The 20,382-nt window shown below is 38.9% G+C and overlaps 1 protein-coding gene across 6 annotated transcripts in view; it reads left to right on the forward strand.

Moving 5' to 3' along the window:
• LOC117405532 (synaptotagmin-like protein 2) overlaps positions 1 to 20,382 on the forward strand; it is a 39,760-nt gene that overhangs the window by 13,518 nt on the left and 5,860 nt on the right. For 2 of the 6 annotated variants that reach the window (XM_059028227.1, XM_059028231.1), the window contains exons 3-12: positions 1,568 to 1,719; positions 2,941 to 3,064; positions 6,685 to 6,754; positions 7,168 to 7,279; positions 10,383 to 11,222; positions 11,899 to 14,454; positions 17,442 to 17,546; positions 18,071 to 18,124; positions 18,294 to 18,341; positions 19,883 to 19,977. In XM_059028227.1, the coding sequence (XP_058884210.1) occupies positions 1,568 to 1,719; positions 2,941 to 3,064; positions 6,685 to 6,754; positions 7,168 to 7,279; positions 10,383 to 11,222; positions 11,899 to 14,454; positions 17,442 to 17,546; positions 18,071 to 18,124; positions 18,294 to 18,341; positions 19,883 to 19,977 (4,156 nt within the window). The remainder of the gene's footprint in view (positions 1 to 1,567; positions 1,720 to 2,940; positions 3,065 to 6,684; positions 6,755 to 7,167; positions 7,280 to 10,382; positions 11,223 to 11,898; positions 14,455 to 17,441; positions 17,547 to 18,070; positions 18,125 to 18,293; positions 18,342 to 19,882; positions 19,978 to 20,382) is intronic. The other 4 variants (XM_059028228.1, XM_059028229.1, XM_059028230.1 and 1 more) reach the window with 4 other exon arrangements.

The following is a 20,382-nucleotide window of genomic DNA, read 5'->3' on the forward strand; positions in this document are numbered from 1 at the left end:
GGCATTGCCAAAATAAACAATACATAAAGGAAAATCATGCGGCTTTGTCTTTGGTTAGTTATGACTTCCCTCTCTCATTGTTTTCTCTTTCATGTCCCCTTTATTCTTTATAGAATTGGACATTTTTTTACTCGGGGATAATTATTTTAACTTATTCTTATAAACTAGGGGCTGATTGTTGATCCCAGTCTTTGCTTTGTTGTTCTCAGTGGATTTGTTTGATACATTTAGCAATAGCAATGCAGTAGCAATGCAGAGCAGCAGCATTTCATGGATTTTTGCTTTCAAATCAACCAGAAGAAATTCCTTCAATATTATTATTATTATTATTATTATTTATTTCTTAGCAGACGCCCTTATCCAGGACGACTTACAATTGTTACAAGATATCACATTATTTTTTACATTTAATGACATTATTTTTTACACATTATTTTTACATACAATTACCCATTTATACAGCTGGGTTTTTACTGGAGCAATCTGGGTAAAGTACCTTGCTCAAGGGTACAGCAGCAGTGTCCTCCACGGAGATTGAACCCACGACTCTCCGGTCAAGAGTCCAGAGCCCTAACCACTACTCCACACTGCTGCACAATAAATTCCTCTTTAGGGTATACAGTGTCATGGCAAGTTGGATAGGTTATTGGAGTTGGGATAGTCATGTACGTGTATCGGGCACGCAAATACCATGGCCCTAATGTTTGATTCTGATGTAAGTTTATTTCCTGTAATTTATTAAAACATGAAAACAAGCAACACCCGTACTAATAAGGTCCTAGGAAATCCTGTGTGAATGCACTTATCCTCTTACTGATTAGCTCTTCCAGCACGTTATCTGGTTTTTCAGCTGCCTGCTATGTGCAAGCAGGGGGCAGATGTGGCACTGTGTGTGATTTCCTGCAAACTTGGTTGTGCACCATGTTGTGCAACACAGTCTGTAGACCCAGCTTTGCACACATACATAAAAACAAACAAACATGTGTTATGTATTTCTTACATCTTGCCCATGTAAATGCAGTCCTGTTACGTCAATCAGGATTCTTTTTTTTAAACGTGACCCAAATGAGTGTTAAGTGTGACAACATCGCCACAGCTCATATGGGTTGAACATCAACCGCCACACGCACATCAAGAGCACTGATACAGTATTGTTTGCTGCACAGTGTTTTTATATCTTTGGTGCCAGGTTACAAATTGAAGTCATTAGTGGAAGTCATCTTGTGTTAACGAAGTTAATGACTATTAAACTTTATTTTATTCATAAAAATATGACTGAATCCCACTCCCCCACCCCCCCACCCAAATAACAGCATTTGATGACTAGGCAATCTATTATATGTATTTTGTGTGTCTTTGAGCGCATACTTTATTAAGGAATTAACTGTATTTAATGTCATTTCTAAATGGGTGATTTTGCATGCCTGGTGAAATTACTGATAAACTCACTTTCAGCCCACAAGCACACTATATTTTCTGGGTTTATTTGTACAGTATGTGCACGCACACTGATTATGTTAACTTGCCAGTTCGGTAAATGTGATATTTGTTTTTCACTTTATTCTAGGAAATTACAGAAAAATGAAGAGGACAACAACAAACTGAAGTATATGTCAGGCGAGTGGTTTTACGAAGCCAAGTCGCAGAGGCACAGAGACAAAATACACGGAGCAGACATCATCCGAGCGTCAATGAGGAAGAAAAAGCCAGTCACGCTGTGTAAGAGTCGCACTGCCCACACTAAACACTTCACTTCAGCAAATGCAACGCTTCTGTGAGGAAACTGCTGAAGAAGTGACTCACGGGCAAGCTGCCTTTTTCTGTTTAGCTTTCTAAATCTCTCTTTTAGCTCCAAGCCAAGTTTGTTTCCCGAAACCAGCACTCAGCTGCTTGAATCAGCTTTGATATTTCACCCTTCACTGTCATAAATGTTGGTTATGAAAATTAATACACACTAGAAATGCATTATGCAGTCCATTAGGCAGTTCATGCCAATATTTCATCTTGTTTTTATGAATGACACAGAACAGAAGAACAGTGGCGTACCTAATAGAACAGTAGAATAGAACTAGAATACTTAAATAGAACAGAACAGTGAAATATCTAAATAGAAAAGAGCAGTAGCATACCTAAATGGTACATAATAGTGGCAGACATAAATAGAACCAAATATAAATAATTACCTTAATGTAAATGATCTGGTCAATATAGATATGAAAAGAGGTTTGGGACACCATTACAGCATATCCTGTCTCTAAAGGGGTCCTAACCTAGCACTGGAAATCGTATTCAGTACTGCCACAGGAATGTAAACGCCCTGCTGCTTGGTTTTTAAAGCTTGGCAACTTTTAGTGGCCTTGCAAACCGCTGACAAGCTCTGCAACTTTTAAAAGAAAAAAGGAAAATCACATTTTTTCATAGTTATGTAAATAACTTAACTTCACCCAGCAGTACGGAAATCCAGCTTGAGTAACCTTACATTAACTTTGATAGTAGGTTGCTGAAGTGTTCGGTGCTGAAGAGAAACATTTCAGCTGGGTCTGTTCCTCTGTGTTTGTTGGCAATAAAGAATGACCGGCCAGTGATTAAAGTGTTTATAGTGCATGATTCAAATTGCTAAAGGGGTTTTCTTTAAGCCATCCAAGTAATACATGCAAAAAAGTCTTCACTGTAAAAAGATGTGACATGGGTGTAGGTCATAATTAGAAGAAATGTACAACCATTTTTCCACTTTGACTACCTATTTCTCGTAATCGGTGACCTATTTTAAAATTTCCTTGTGATTTTACTGTGTGTATATCAGTGCATACATGTGTAGTCTATGATCAGGAACTGATGCACTGTATATGTGTTTGAAGTTAGTAGATGCGGTTGTTTAGGCATCTTCGAGTACGGCTTATGTGAATGTTGCTGGCGTGTCTCTCTGTCCTGACATTGCAGTTGAGCTGAGCCAGAGCAGAGGCGAGAGGCCAAGCTGGTCGAACAGTGTGAACAAGGACCTCTTCATTCCTCCAGAGCTCACAGGCCTGGTAGAAGAGCCGGAAGAGGAGGAGTGTGAAGAGAGGTAACAGCGTCGTTCACTCTGCCTTCAAACTGCTTCAGCTCCCACAGGCACTAGACATCAGGCACTAGACATCAGGCACTAGACATCAGGCGTGTGCAGATCACTTGGGCTTTCTGTAAGGTTCCTCTAAGGTACAGCTGATAATTTGTCCTGAGATTCTTAAATAAAAGGTAATGAAACCCAGTAACTGCGAATCGATGTCTTTGCTTCGCCTTAAGTGACCGTTTTCAGTTTACAGAATACAACAGTTTGAGCTACCTTATACATAGGTGAAACATCAGCGGTTTAAACCTGGGTGACCAACCCCCAATAATGAGAAAATATACTTAATCACTGTTGGGTTGTGTTGCCTGAAAGGGAAGTCTGACAGAGCTTCTGTGTGATGACAAAAGGAAAAATATTAATAACAGGCTTTTACTACTCTGTCTAGAAACAGTACAGTGATACCCACACTTGAAATGCGGCAAAGCCTTTATTGTGACTGGAGCAAGCTGAGACAAAAAATGACCTTCCACCAGGATAGCCAGTCAGCCAGCCAATTTAGTTCTGTCACCTGGTTAATCAGTTCAATTTAATACCGGCGCTGGTTCTTGTCAACTGGCTCACGGTTGCCTAGCACCAGAGGGAAAAAAGTACATTTTAGAATCTATAGCTTCTTACAGGAGCCTTGAGTAGTTCAGAGCAGTTCTGAAAACAATCTGAAAAAAGAAGAAATACATTTACAGCTGTACTGTACTGTATTATATTAGGTGCTCCCTCCCTCCTCGCCAGCATGCTTTTCATTCTATTCAGGTGTGTGTATTTGAGGTGTGGATGTTCAGTGATCATATACTGTGACTCCTGCTAAGTAAATAACAGAATCAGCCATGAGAATGAAGGTAGCACATTGCTAAAGGTGTGGGAGAAGCAGGTTGAGAATTAGTCACACTGTCACCTAAAATGTATATGAATAGATATAGGTACAGTATGAAGGAATCATTTACTGGTGGCACTAGCTAATATTGATACACTGGGCCACGTTAACAAAGCTTTCACTGAATTGTTTTAGGCATTCTTTAAAAAAAAAATGTAGTTCTGTAAGTTAAGACTGGCGGATTCAACCAATGCACCACCCACCCCCTTCCCACTTGCCTTACATACTATCCTATTTTGCCAAAATGATTTTCAATTACTGTAAGTGGTAATGGAGGGTGTTTGGTACGCAGTAACAACAGGTATACAAACAATTCCACAGGTTCGCTGCAGAAAAGAGAGTGCCAATTCCGTAGCAGTTTGAATCATCCCTGCTTTTACTGTGAACTTCATTAGCTGGTTAACCAATACTCATAAATCTCATTGTAAAATCTGGAATGGATAAAACTGCCATGCAGAGGGGTCTGAATTCCATCCCTGCTTATAATGTGAATTATAGGCAATGATAGCATCGAGCTTCCAGTACATTGGTGGTGTTTTAGGGAGTGACACCCGTAATCAAGATGCAAGAATGTAAAACATATGACCTTTTAAAAATGAAACTCCACCTTGGCAACTAAACAAATGTCAATATTGTTTTAAGACATGTAGCATATTTAGTTAAGGTAACCTTGCACAGCATCTTCTTTAGAGACACTTTCCATTTTACTGGGAAGACAGGTGATACCACACAACATTCATGACATCATTTTGAGCCTTTACCTGTGTGATTAGCAAAAAAAAAACACCAAACAGGATTCTCAAAGCTCAGAAGCACACATGCACCACACCCACGTGTCAGCACAATTCTGCCAACAGGCCTGTAAAACAGAGATTAAGTAGAGTCAACATACTCAGGCATTTTTTGACAGATTAGCAGAAAAAAAACACCACATATTTAGAAGATATTTGATGGCACCGCTACAGCCACAACAAACCAAAAGGGAAGAAAAAAACATTTCAAAATCTGTGTGCAGCTAAATGTAACTAGAATATTATTCATTGTTGAATAACAGCCCCTCTCTGAACCTGAAGGGATTCTGTTCTGAAAGTTCTAAAACTGAATCTTCCAGAAATCAGTTACTGAACTGACTGAAAAAGACAATTGTTGACATCTTTGTATACCAGACTAAGAAGTTTGTGTACAGTAGTACATTTATAGTTCAGTGTTTAATTTATGGATGGTTCATCGATAGTTCTTAACACTGAAACCTATAAATAGAAAATACTTTACAGATCTTAAATACACCCCAAACGCAACCAGGCACCCGAGCCAGACCTTAATAACTGCAACGAAAGCATGTTTATATAACCACATATATGAAATCAGCATGAGTGCTGACATGTGGAGCTTTAAAAAACAAAAGGAAAAAGAAAAAAGCTTCTCCCCTTGTTTTATTTTTTACTTGCAAACACATTGTTCATTAGGAGGAGCTTGAATGTGCATTCTTTATCGGCTTGGGTCCTGGCTGCCCCAGCTCCTATCTCGGTAATCTGCCACATTTTTGTTTAAGATTGGGGAAGGGCGGACATTTCTCATGAAGCCAGAACAAATGAGCATGTTTACTGTGTTAGAATCAGCGAGATGTAAAGGAGTACCATGTGCTTCAAGTGCACTGTAAGCTGCTTCAAAGGTCAGCGATGAGTTGAAACAGAAAAACAAGCACTCACATGCTTTTATTTTCCTTTTAACTGAATATACATTAAAACTGTGAGGCACATAATTGCAGTACTGTCAATTTTTGCATGGATGCTTTGTATTTCTACCAATGCGTAGAGTGCAGAGCATTGAAGGTGTACTTGCTAAAATCCTACTTTTGTAATCTTTCATAATATTTTCACAACTCTCCCAATCATCATGCAGATTCAATTATCACTTTTCATTGAAATCGTAGGCTGGTCATAATCTCAGAGTAGGGCCACACCCAGTTTTCTTCATGGCTCAAGGAGCCATGCTTCTGCAGTAGTACGAGTCAAATGCATGAATTTCATTGCAGACCTACCTCAAACAGCATGCAAGCAGTAATAGAGTTACGTACAGTGTTACAGCAGCCAGGACTTAAAAGCAGCAGCACTCTAGGAACACCTGCTGACTCTGAGTGTGCTGCTAAGTGTCAGCACGTCTTTTAATATCTGTAGATTGCTTTACGACAGTTGTTTTTCTCATGCCCCTTATAAAACCTGGTTTGCCATGTTTAATAATATACCCATACCTCGATATGCTTTACAATGCATACCTTTGCTTTACCATGCTTTCACTATGTTTTATTACTCTTTGCTAGGTTTTTACTGTGGGAAACCTTTCTAAGGGCTGTGTTCTCAGAAAGGGTGGGGGAGATAGACATACTTCTAAACATTCCAGTGCTCTATCCTGGAGCTCTTTTGTTGATTTACTCTGAGCAGATGTATTTCATTGTTAGTTAACATTTCGTTAATGGTCAGTTAATATGTAGTGACTTGAAAGAGCAAGGGCTGGGAGAGCACTTCAAACTGTTTAGAAAACAGATTACTGACCATTAATAAGAAAACGAACATCTCTACTTGTTAAAATCTCAGTAAGCTTGTTGTTCACAGTGACGTTAAAAACTCCAATTAAAATAAAGTGCAAATACATTGAAATAAATGAAAAGCTTTAAGATCTGAATTTGTTTTCCTTCTATTTGTTTTAGCATCATTGCCAGTGAGATCAATGCCACCCAACAAGAAAGACTGAGACAGGCAGCACCGTCCCCAGTAAAGGTTTGGGCCGTTTCAAGCTGTTCTCCCAAAAGGACACACATGTTTAGATTCCGGCAGCTATTGAAAAAACTTGGTACAGACATTCCCTCATTATTCAAGAGTTCTTATTTTGACACCTGACAGTTGTAAGTGTCACGTACTGCATGGTGCCACTGTGGATCTTCTCTAAACTAAGCAGGGATTCTTTTATTAGGAAAGTAAGAAGGAAATATACATATTGGATTTACCACGCTTTTGCTGTATAGCACAATTAGCTGTATTTTTACCCTAAATTGATCAAAGCAGTGTTTACCTAAGCTAAACTGGTAAGAACCACCTCGTGATGCTTGAAGAAGCCCTTACTGCATTGTTGCTAGTCCTGTCTTGATGCTTCAATATAATTGATCTTTGTTTTATTTTTATTTTTTTCTCAGCAAAGACAAAATCCATTCAACGATTCGTCTGTCAGAGCTGATGCCCTCAACGAGGGACGAGACAGCAGATTAACAAACGGAAAAGTGGCATCACATGAGACATCTAATGGGGGTAAATTGATTTACGTCATTCACTAAATCTAATATACCATCAATCTGCGCTTAGATAAAGCAGTCTGCAGTTTCATTTCCCATTCGATGCACCATTATATATTGGAAACCCTTAATACAGATTGCAGCCCTGTGCACTCATATGCAGTTACTGTGCACTGTTTGCCATTTGTTTTCCCAAGCTCCGCTATTTAAAGATTTAAAACTGCCATTTGCAGTTATTTATACCAATTTACTACACTGTAATTGAAAGTGGGTCCATGTTTTTTTTTTTGTGTGTGTTGGGTTCAGATTTTTGTTTTTTCTAATTTGTGCAAGCCAGAATTGAAAACCCTTAGTTAGCATTTGTATTTTTACCAAACCAATAGACTTTCCACTGAAACTGTCGGCTTTGCTAGAAATAGCAGCTGTGGGGTTAGAAATGTATTCCAGATGACATGACGATGTGCTGTAGTCATCCTGCAGTTACATTTCAATTAGAAAAGCCAGCACCTACAACGCAGAAACAGCCTGCGTATACAAGGGGTAGTTTATGTACGTCTTTATTATCTTATGAAAATGAAACACAAGTACATTTGCACTGCTATTTTGAGATCTTAAATCCCTACATTCACATATAAATTGCGTGGCATTTTACTTTCTCGGTGGTATTTACTGTAGTCTGTGGTAGAGGACTGTAAATTACGTTTGGTATGTTTTTTTTTTAATGCAACGTTTTATTAGGTGGCTTACCTGTGGTTTGCAACAGTATATATTGGTAGTTCTTTCTGTGTGTGTGTGCGTGCGTGCGTGCGTGTGTGTGTGTGTGTGTGTAGGGGACTGGGGTGGGGGCACATAGTCTGACTATGATTTATTGTGACTGAACAGATCTTGATACTGACTTCAATCTTGTCTTATCAGTATGAATACATGCAGTCTGTTTCTGAGAATACATAAAGAGATGTCATGTATTTATAGTATTCAGAATTTGGCAATTCTGCATATTCCTAATAATTCACATGGAATATTCTATAAAAATTCACAATGCCATCGCAATACAGGCAGTGGCATATGTCATGCACATGCACACTTATTGACCTACTTTCAAATTTCTAAAGGTGAAGATTTGCATTTATAAACTACTGCCAATTTCATATTCCAAAACATGCTTGTAAGCTGAAATAAACCATTTAAAGAATATTCTGAGAATATACAGGAATTTAATATGAAGTGTCAACCATATTCTGAATACGTTATTGTTTACCATATTCTCACACGTATCGGGCCATGAGAATTGACGGGCTATTTTCTAGCTAGGGGTGTACAGAAAACTTCCCCTTTAAGACCCATGTTCAGTTACAAAATTCAATCAGTAGTGGCACTGTGCGCTATGGGAAAATCCCATTCGAAGTAAAGTTAATTTAACATCAGTGTTAAAGGGAAGTGGATCCCTATTTCTAGAAAATATTGGCAGAAATAAAAAAAGCCTTGTCTGTGTATTAGTTCTCTGGCTCCGGTACTTTTCCAGTTACCACCCTTGTGAATTTTCCAGGTGATCCTCCAACATATAAGATTACTGGGAGCTGCTGGTGACAGAAACAAATCAATCCAATTCCTGCACAGCCTATTAAAACACCTCAACATGTTTGCTAGCAGCAACTGGGGATTTTACAAGGGTTGAACTACCATACCCACCCTTCATTCCAGCCTTAACAACTACCATATTCATCAATCTGCGTTTGCAATGCCTGATCATTCACAATTCAGGTCATTGAAGATGTTATTTTTACTTTATTATTTTAACTGATCCAAACTCTATATTTTGCACTTGATCTGTATATTCTATGCATTGTGGTTCAAATTCAGAAGAGAAAACAAAGTTTTTAGAAGAACCTGGAACTTTATGACTTTTTAACAAGTGTGTAACATAACAAGGTATTTAAGATCCCATTTAGGTTAAAAAAAAATAAAATTAACGTACAGCTTGGCAGACATACTGAAAGAATCCCTTGCAATAAAAGTAAGTGTGGTTAGCTGATTCACTGAAAAGCCTGTAAGTAACCTTGCTTTCTTCTATATGTGTCCAATGCAGCATGCTCTATGCTTCTAAACACCATATAACTTGCTTGTTTTAATTTCCTGTGGCTTGCCATGCACATGAATGACTGCATGTTTCAAATAATATTATCATGTTTCATATTAAGCACGTTACATGTTAAGCACAGACAAGCATCAGATCTGAAACGCTTTCGCAAATGTCCATACCAAATATACGCAACAGTTCTTCAGTAGAGATGCAGGCAAACAAGTAGCTGTGCCTTAGTCAAAGGCATCATCATAAACCATAGCTATTGCAACTGGTCTTAAGGTGTGATCAGGTCTTCATTCGTTTTTTCTTGGTCTTTGTCCATTAACATGTTAAAATCCCATGTAACAAGACAACAAACTAGGCCTTATGTGTAAAAGTCAATAGTGTGCCATGCATTAGCCTGTAGTGTTTAGTTTGTTATGCAATTGCTGTTACTAATAATGCTTAGAGATTATGCTCAAGAAGGCATGTACCACTTTGCAAAGACAGATAAGCTGACATGCATGACCAGCCTGGGCCGTGCGTACAATTCAGATATTCCCCATTTAACCTGAAACTATCTACAAGTTTCTTTGAGGAAATTTATTTAGACGTTGGTTGTAGGAATTGGAGTAAACTCCAACAAACAATCTACTATCTTTGTACAAATAATATCCAGAATTACAAGAATTTAAAGTAACTAGACCAAACAAAATGTTACATCTCAAAAAGGTTTGTCTGGTAATCTAGTTGTAATAAATACATTTTCACAAACACATTTTAATCTTCACAAACAAAGCTTTCAAGACCTTACCATAGTCTTAACACTTAGTCCCTTATAGTCTGTGCTTACAAGATAATGCAATACTCATCTTCCTGCAGTTTCATCTTGCCTGCTGTCCATGGTAACACTCTCTTGGGTGTTACTCTATGTATCCGGTTATATTCTGTTGGTATGTTCATGCCAAAGCAAAGAACCCCATTGTGTACTGTCTTGTGCCTTACATGTCCTGTCATTGTGTTTTATCCATCCACATTGTTCCCCCTGTTTTTGCAGACCAGTTGTCGTCACCCAGGGATACTGAATCCAGTATAGATTTACCAACTACAGAGAATTTCAGGCTGTCCCAAGGAATTGGTGCACAGGCTCCGGTGCCTAAAAAGAGGACCATAGTTTACGAACCACAGGACTCAGAGTTAGGCAATGAAAGCTCCTCACAAAGACAGCAAAATAGGAGCGACCTGAACAGCTCCACTGGCCTTCCTAAAGGCATCTTGAAGCGCAATTCCAGCTCCAGCTCCAATGACTCTGAAATCAATCGTTTCAACAGCGGCGGCAGTCAGGAGCCCCAGAGAAACAGGAGCATTATGTCACCAAGTGTCATCCCAGAAACTGTGGCTGAGAAGACACTCCCGAGTGAGCAGAACGCAGAGGGGTTCTCCCAAAATTCTATTGACAGAAAGCAAGTGAGGTTCTCCCCAGGAGTCAGTCAAAGGGATGCCTCAAGGGCAGCCCAGCTAGTGGACGGAAAAGAAATGGGGGAGCATGACTTGCTAGATTCAGAATTTGCTAGAACTGCCAATGCCAAGACGGTTGACGGACCTGAAGGCAACGGGTTGCTCCAAAGCAAAGCTTTTTCAACTTCTCATGCTCCTGAAACCCTCGAAGTTCACCTTTCAACCACTGATAAACCTCAGCAACTTGAAGAGACCACACTGCCAGCTTCATTCACCGCAAAGGAACAAAGTCCACCCCTCCCGGAAAGCATGTGGCAAGCACCAAGCGGTAATAGGTTCACAGATAATTATCGAGCGGTGGACACAAGTGAGAATCTGAGAAAGAGAGAAATGACAGAAATGGCAAGAGCTGAAATAAATCCGCCCCAAATCACTGTTGGTAAGCCAGTTAAAACCAAATTAAGAAGCAAAAGTGGAATTCAATCAATCAATCAATCAATTAATCAGAACTGATCATCCTTTAATTATAGCAATCCTGAATATTGGAAATTCTATTACATGCTCAAAGGCATACTAATGTGCTCATCAGTGTAGTCATGTAGCTTTACTACAGAGGTATGATTGATTATGTATGATACAGAGGTAGATAGCAGCTTGGACATTACATGTCCTTACAGGTGCAAGTATTAGGACAGGATCTTCAAGACCATGTTCAATCAGTGAGTACAACACATACACCAGTAACAAGTTTCTTTTATGATTTTGGAAAACATTCACTTTTTTTTTTTGGCTGAATCACTTGGCATAAGATTCTAAAGCTCTAAAAACTTCAAACATCTGCTTTTGTTGATTTCCATAATTCCGTGTACTAACCCAAAAATGACTAACCATTCATACACGTATAACATGCATCTATACATGGCAAGTTTACTAATGGTGAATGGTGGAATGACTCAAGATCCTTTCAGTTCTTTGGTAAAAGATTTAAAGGATTTTTTTAAATTTTCATTTAGTGGTGATTCTTATAGAAGTGGGATTGAATGTTGTGGTTGTCATTCTTAATGTAGTATTAAAAAAAAGTTGCAAATGAAAAATATAATTTGTCTGTTTTGCAGATCAACATGAATATCATGCTGAATCCCCTCCGGTGTCCAGTCTACAGCCTGTCAGTGCTGTGAAAGGTAAGCCTGTAAACGATCGGGTGCAAATCCATGAGAGACCCAAGCCTCCCAAGCCTGAAACACAAAGTTTGAATCTCACCAGGGAGGCCAGCGAATCCATATCTAAAGTCCTAGAGTGGTTCAGCAGGAGCACTGAAAAACTAAGGTCTTCTGTTGATGAAAGGGAGTATGAACCCAACCTTGCAGAACCAGAGCTTGATCTAGACCCACGTTTTGAAGCCATTTCCTCCGAAAGGAGAGGCGAGGTAAACACTAACTTTTCCCAACATCGTCCTGGCAGTCTACAGTCAAACGCGCTCAACTCTTCCACCGTTCCAAGAACTTTTGAAGGGGATGTTGAGGAAGACTATAAAAGAAGGTCGCCTGTGGTGGAAGAAGATATCATTCCTGAGACAAAGAAACGGGAGGCATCATCACTATTTGACATGGTCCAGTCCATTGTGGACACAAACATGGCAGGTCAACTGAGGGAGGAGCCATCATCCTGTAAAACACTTGAAAGAAATGTGGAGGAACAGTCTTCTTTCCAAGTAAAAACCACGACAGAGGATTACACAAGAAGCACACCAGTAGTAGAAGAACATATTATTCCTGAGGTGAAGAAACGCGATGCACAATCACTGTATAACATGGTCCAGTCCCTGACCAATATAGAGATGGCAGATCAACCATGGGAGATACAATCTTCCGGGGAAACACTTGAAAGAAACATGGAGGACCAGTCTTCTTTGAAAATGAAAGCCAGTAAAGAAGATTACACAAGAAAAACACCAGTGGTAGAAGAACATGTAATTCCTGAGGTAAAGACAAACAATGCATCATCACTATACAACATGATCCAGTCCATGGTTGACATAGAGAGGCCTAATCAACCAACAGAAGAGCCATCAATGGATGAAGGTGTTCAATATGAAGCATTCTCATTTGAAGAATGTGACGTAGAAGAAGAATCTGAACCTGGTGGCACGTATGATAGAGTTAAGGACGCTGAAGAATCTTCTACTCCCTCCCTACAATGGAGAACTTCATTTGCTATACCAGCCTCCAGTGAGGACCAGACTGAAATCGTACATGCATCTAAATTCTACTGTGACAACTCTGATATCGATGATGAAAGTACCATTACTCCAGTCGAGGAAGGCAAGAACTCCATTTCACTAGAAAATAAACCATTGACAGAAGTTGATTGCATAGAGAATAGCACAATCACCCCTAAATCCATTCATTTAGGTGGGGAAGTGTACACAGTGCAGTCCAGTGACGAAGATAAAAGCAAGGATAATTACGATTTAGTGTATTTGTCAAAATATACTGCACATATAAAACAAAGCAGTCCAGTACCCCTTGTACAAAGCGTCTCAAGCAAAGAGGACAGCCAGACTGGCAAAATAAGGAACCTGAAGTCCTTCTGGGAGAAGGAGAAAAGTGAACCCAAAATTATTGTGGTCAAACAGAAGGAAGCCAAGGAAACTGATGAATCTGGAAGCAAACAAATACAGTGTCCAGGAGTCAGCTCAGCTCAGTCAGGTAAAAGATTTACCACCTCGGAGTTAGATCTCAGGATGAAAGACAGTGAACCTGACCATGGTTTTGACAGATACAGGGCATCCTCTGTTTCCAATCAAAAGCCCCTTTTCACAGTTCAGACAATGAAGGATAGAATGCAAGGTGAACATAAGGATCACACTACCAGCCCCTCACAATTCCGGAACCTCAAGGACTTCTGGAGTAAAGGACCTAAAGACCTAGGCAGGCCAACTCTCATAACGATGGCATCCTCTGACACTGACAATACATCTGGTGATCTAAAAAGCAAAAGTCCCGCTAGTCATGGGCCAAAGATTCAAGAAACAGTTGACCTGTTGCGTCAACAGCAGATGTCCCCTACAGAGGAAAAGAAGATATTAAACCCCCGTTTTTACCCCAAAGTTCTGCCCACGGAAGCTGCAGAGATTCGGGTCAAATCCTTTCGAGGGGAACAATGCCAGATTCCCAGAGATCTTTCTGAACCTAAGAAAGAACAGGTGGTGGAATATGGGGAGAAATCAACACATCCTCCCAGCATAGATCATGATGCCCTAGGATCACTTTCAGAGGTTTCTGAGAAAAAGAAAAGTGACGTGGCATCAATGCAGAGTACGGAGCTGTCCTTGGGAGATGAAGGCATGTCCTATAAAGAAGAGCCATGTTCCAGGAGAATCTCTGAGCGAAGTGACGATGCTTATCATCCCAAAGAATGGAAGGAAAGGGCGCAAGATGAAAGCAGTGTTTACCTCCCAGAGGAGCTTGAGCCCAAGCTGAATGTGGTTCCAAGTTTTTTAAGGTCTAGCACACCTGTGAAAAGCGAGGACTGTCCAAGCCAAGCAAGAGCAGGTGTGCTGCAGTCTTTCAAACACAGAGAGAGCGAAGACGATGAAGGCTCATCCCGGGGCACAGCGTCTGACTACGCCAGGTCCTATACCGGTACTGAGCATTTCAGAAGTTCCGCTTGTGAGCGTTACAATTCTTGTTTCTTTTTCAAAGTGGGAAGAATGTGTGTATGTGATTTGATCAAATAATTTTCGGATATGATTTAGGTGGAAGCAGGGTTCAACGGAAATGAAAAGGGGTCTGGAAGCCTGGTCTTGACACCTTATTGATAATATAATATAAATAGTTGGAGACTACTTTTTGTTATATAGTCATTACTCTGCCTGTGTATAAAATAGAACATTTCACTTGCATCTGACTGTAGTTATCCAGCATGTGCATTCACAGATCTTTCATTTCAGCACAATGCAGGGTTTGGACAAAAAATGTAAACACTTTCCCCGAACACTGTCATACTTGCAAGCATTGTTTTGTCTAACCCCTTGCATGTCAGTGTTAAAGAGTAAGTAGCGGGGTTCTGAAAAATATAGCGTTCCACGTCCCCACGTGTTACTGTTTAAATAACGTACCTGTAATTGTTCTTTTCATTGTTAACATCCTGACAACATTTTACACTTACAACTTTAAAGTCTGTTTCAAAGCTGTTGGCCACTCTAGTGCACTGATAGTGTAAGGATTATTGTCCACATTGTCAAACAGGTAACACAGCAGTAATGATCCATGATGTGGTACGGAACAGAAAAGCCAGAGCACTTGTTATGTTTTTTTGTTTTTTTTTATTGCTCTTCCTGCAGTGATTTAGAGCAGGGTTTTCCAACCCTGGTCCTGTGTCTGCTGGTTTTCAGTCCAGCTGAGCTGCCAATTAGTTAATGAGACCCTTAGTTGAAATGATAATTTGCTTAATTAGACCTTTTTAATTGTGTTCAGATCTTAAACAGTTGCAGAGTTCAAGATGCTTATAATGTTGCAGCTAACTTGAAATCTGCAACTGTTTAAGAGCTGAACACAATTAAAAAGGTCTAATTAAGCAAATTATGAGTTCAATTAAGGGTCTCATTAAGTAATTGCGAGCTCAGTCGGAATGAAAACCAGCAGCAACAGGGGGTCCCCAGGACCAGGATTGGGAAGCCCTGATTTAGAGGACAGATCTCAAACCCCAGTGCACTGGGGTGGACACTTTGAAAAGCTTTGAAACAGACTTTAAAGTTATAAGCGTAAAAAATTGTCAGGATGCTAACAATGCAAAGGAAAATAACAGGTACGTTATTTAAACAGTTGTAGCAACACGTGAGGACGTGTAACACTATATTTTTTGGAACCCCGCTACTTCCTCTTTAGTGATGTGCACTACACAGCCATTATAAAAAAAACTGTGAAAAACAAAAGGTAGCTTTGTTCATTTCTTATTTCACTTTCTGGATTATGGATAGTACCAAAATATATCATTTCAAAGCCAGCCTTGTGCTGTTAACCCTGCTTCTACATTTCAAATGCATATTAGAAATAATCTAATGAATATAAGATCTATCGAAAAACCCTTTGAGACTCTTACATTTGCTGATAACAAGTCAATGTATTGACACAGAAGTGTCTCTACGGGTGTGACATTATTATTATTATTATTATGAAAACTGAATCATATTTATCAGTACATGATTCACTGATGCAGGTTTTTGTATTGGTTGTAATGCAATTATTGATTACAATCTACACTATTAACTTGTGATTCTAATGAGTGATTTCCACTGTTTTTTATTATTATGTTTAATAATACTTCTGGTCTCTGGCCAGAGTGAGTCTTGAAGGGTTTTGTTCACTGGGCATCTTCTAATGAAGAGCCGATCACTTGATTCTGCTCTTTTGCCACAAGAGCATAATTTGGGTGCTTTGATGGTCTTGTTTTTCTAAATCAATGCAGGGTTTTGGGCACTCTCCTTGAGTTAAAAAAAAAATCCTTTGCCAGGCCATAAACCAACACATATTTTGTACAGATATGGCCAAACGTTTTGCATCACTCTATGGAATTAACTTATTTTGCTTCATGAAGTGGAATGAACTCTGCTAAATAACATTACGTTAACATATTGAATTAAGTACCGCTTTGAAGTTTTCCATGTACTTAATGAAAAATGTGACATTCTGAAATCTAACATGAAATATTTTACTACTATTATGGCTTCCGGTAGACTTTTGTAATATCATTTTGTAGTTTCTTTGATTACACGATAAAATACCTAACAGTTTTTTTTTTTTTTAATTATGTCTCCATCCTAAAATTCTAGGTGATGCAAAACCTGTGGCCATAGCTGTACTACTAAGTTAATTTTGTAGTGATTCAAAGTTAATAAAAAATGCTTGTTTGATATATATCTGATTATATTCAGGACAAACAAAAACTTATTTAGAAACATCTCCTATTTCATAAAGTTAAAATCTACAGGTATAGTCCGTGTAATATTACTTTTAATTTAAAAGATCCTCCTATTGCTTATGCAAGGAAATGGCACGGGCAAGGTGTGTATCTTTGATTGGTGGTGGTAAAAGTTTCTTCAGCCAGATTTAATCATAGGAATCTGTTTTACTGATCTGAACAGTGTTGGTAATTAATACCCCTTGGCCTCAACGGTAGAAGACAAAATAATTACATTTGTGGTACAACAAAAAAACTTTTGAAAAACTGTCTTTCAGTTTTCTTTAGTTTTTATTAAAATACTTTTAGCAGGGGGGTCATTCCACGGATTTTAAAATGACCCAGAAGCTTAAGTTCTTATTCTGTTTGATAACAACAGGGGGTAATAAGTACCACAGCTGTTTAGATCAATACAACTTGGAAGTAATAGTTTGGAAAACATAAATGTGGCATATAGAGCTGTTAGAACACAAATTGTCCATAAGGGTATTTTAGATATTGTAGCATTTCATTAGATTTACAAAATATGCTCTGGAAATTATAGGCTTTCTTCTGACGTGACGTATTGGAGTATAAGATTAGAGTGCGTCAGCACCTGCGCTTTTCCTTTAGTGCATTAGTTACTCAAACTCTCTCTAAAGTCTTTCAATGCAAGCCTTACATGTTTGCAGAGTTCATGTTCTTTAATTTGTGGCAGGTTTTGATGAAGAGAATAACCCTGTTATGATGGCCCTGAGAAGAATTTCCCCAAAGCCCATGTCTTCTTCCAAAAGTCTAGAGGACATTACGTCAGCCTCGTCAAGTGAGCATACGTCCTTGCCATTGCCTTAGCATATAGGCTGAGCAAACCACAGTCACTTTTAATCCACAAAGTATTTTTTAAATACCAATTAACACTCACCCCTTAAAAAAACAGGTAATAGTTGTCTGATTGGGTTTAGTTTCTGCAGAGCGTCATCTGGTGGCTAAATGTTTCTCCTAATGGTAAAGTCACATTGGATTCGGCACCTTTCAGCTTATCACATTCAGTTTGCCAGCATGGCTGCATGTGTAGTTCACATTTCTTTATTTGAAGCTGCCAGGAGAATGAACAGGTATATATTCCTTACCCACTGCAGAGCTTACTTGTTCTGTTTTGTCCCCTAATCCATGACGTGTGCAAGTGTTTTGCCTCACTGTTCTATTGATGTGGGGAAGAAATTTACAGCTGCACCACAGTTTCCCAAAAGAATGGATGAATCAGAAAGAAAAATCTGTTTAGCCCTGCAAAGAAAGTTAAATGAGCAAATGTCCTTTGAATAACTGTTGTCTTTTCCTCCTTAACAGACGAAAGAAGTCTAAATAATGCCAGAGGAGAATTAGTACTTAGTGCAGAAGATGGTAAATATTTCATTTTGTCACGTTCCTGTACTTAATATATGCGAGGGTTTCATTATTTTTGACTATTTGACCAATACCTGCTTTATCTTGTACTTTCTGTATTCTAGCAATTGTTGAGTTTTCTTTATCATCACGTTTTCTTTAATGAGTCGTTTACACTTCTAAACAGATCAGCATTCCAAGGTTCAACAAATCCCAAAAGAAATCGTGTCAGGATGTGAGTACGACACAGCCATCCTCTGTATACAACAACCAAGACTAATATAATTAACCAAACTCTGCTAACGCTTGGTTATGTGCCAGTTTAAACTAATGCCAGCACTTCAAGCCTACATGTAGCCATTCACACAACGCTTACTCACTTCATATGCTTTAACAGACGGAGTTCTGGTGTTCGCTGTCTCCACCTGCCTGAGTAAAATGCACTAAAAGCATGAATGTTACGTTGCTGAGACAAGCATGTATTTAGTATAGCAGTAGCTTCAGCATTGTGGGGTGCATAAAGATGAATGTAGTGCCTGCACTGTTAGACAGCCAGTGAGTTATTGGTATAGCATAAATAAGGTGCTGAGCTGACATTATACTGAGTTTGATATGAAAAATAGCTTTCTAAGAAAAGCAGCATATCCAGCGACACAAGTGTGGAATGTGAAACAATAAAGCAAGGCAGCTTACAGTAACCTAGAATAGAGTGTTAGCAGCAAAATAGCTAACCGTGTTTTTGGTCCCTGAGTTGTGTAAACACTGACAATGAATTTCAAAGAGAGGATCACGGATCTATCTTTTAGATCATTTTGTGACTAACAGTACCAGTATGTACTGTTTTCAGACTTTGGAGGGTGATGAAGTATTTTCGGTTGAACATGCTCAGTCATGCAATGAACAAACTTTAGCCATGATTCTAAATGCGCAAGCGTTGTTGCACAGCAAGTGCTGAAAGGTCTGAAGTTGAATAACTTTTTTGTATTCAACACTATAGAGTTTGTCTTTTTTATTTTTTAATGGATCTCATTTTGGAATCTAGCCTTCATTCGTTGAATTCCAACAACATAATGACCTGGCGAATCACACGGTTTCAAATTACACTGCATTGCTTGAAATAAGACTTAAAATGACCACGTTTTGCTGTTTAATTTAGAATTTTATATATATCTAGAAAACCATTTGCTCAGTAATGATGCAACCAGGTTTAGGACCTCTTTTGCACAAGTTATTGAGAGTATTAGAATCTAGGGACATAAGCTACCTGCCTACCTGTCTATGTGCGTACATGTGCTCATACATTGTTGTATGAACATACAGTGGTTATAGGTCATGGTGATCTATGTTTTCATGATACTAGTTACAGGATGTATGTTACTAACATTCTAGTTTTGCATAACTGTCCTTAATCTACTACTATATATTTTTCAGTTTGAAGTGGAATTACTTTTGTTTTTTTTAAAGCTCTGCTGATCATCTGACTAATATTGTTTGAAGGATTAATCAAAGCATCATGAATTTGTATGTAACCCTATCCCCCTTTAAAACTGCTGCACCAGGAGTAGGCGCTCCCTGATTATTAGTTCAGACTTCTAATACAGTGATTAACCCACGGTGCTGCAGCTGTTTATAGCAGCTGACACAGACACAAGCTTGATAAAGCAGAGAAGTGAATGGCTGTTTTCAAACCCCTTGCAGTAATGTCTCCGAAGGTTTCTGGAGTATGCATGCATAATTAATAGGGAATGCGTTAAAGTGTGCTGTGCTGTGGTTTAGTTTCCACAGTGCCTTCCCACCCAGTCTCGCTCTCTTTGGATTCAAAGAAGATGAAGGAACTGAGCATGTCGGTGCCTGCATTCCTGCAGCAAGAGGTAACATTGACATGATTTATTGTACTGGTTGCATGGCATTTTATTATTGAACTTTAGAAGTGGTATGTATGGTATGTGTTGTATATCGAGTCTTGTTTTATGAACAAAAAAAAAAAAACAGCCCCTGAAACATTCTTTAGAAGTCAATTAGAACAGAGTAATCAATTCATGACACAGAACTCATAAATCATACATTTTCAGTTAAATGACAAATCATCTGCGGAGGCTGGGTGAGAAAATGTCACAGGTTAAAGGATTGATAACTGAGAGTGTGCAACTTAATTATGAAGAGATGAATGCTGGCTCTGGCTCAAAACAATTACCTTTCTATTTTTTTTTTTCTCTAATCCTGAGACACCTTTCATAGAAGTATGTAATCATGAATCATCTTTTACCACCTTAACC

The sequence above is a fragment of the Acipenser ruthenus genome, chromosome 8, assembly GCF_902713425.1.
Source record: "Acipenser ruthenus chromosome 8, fAciRut3.2 maternal haplotype, whole genome shotgun sequence".
NCBI lineage: Eukaryota > Metazoa > Chordata > Actinopteri > Acipenseriformes > Acipenseridae > Acipenser > Acipenser ruthenus.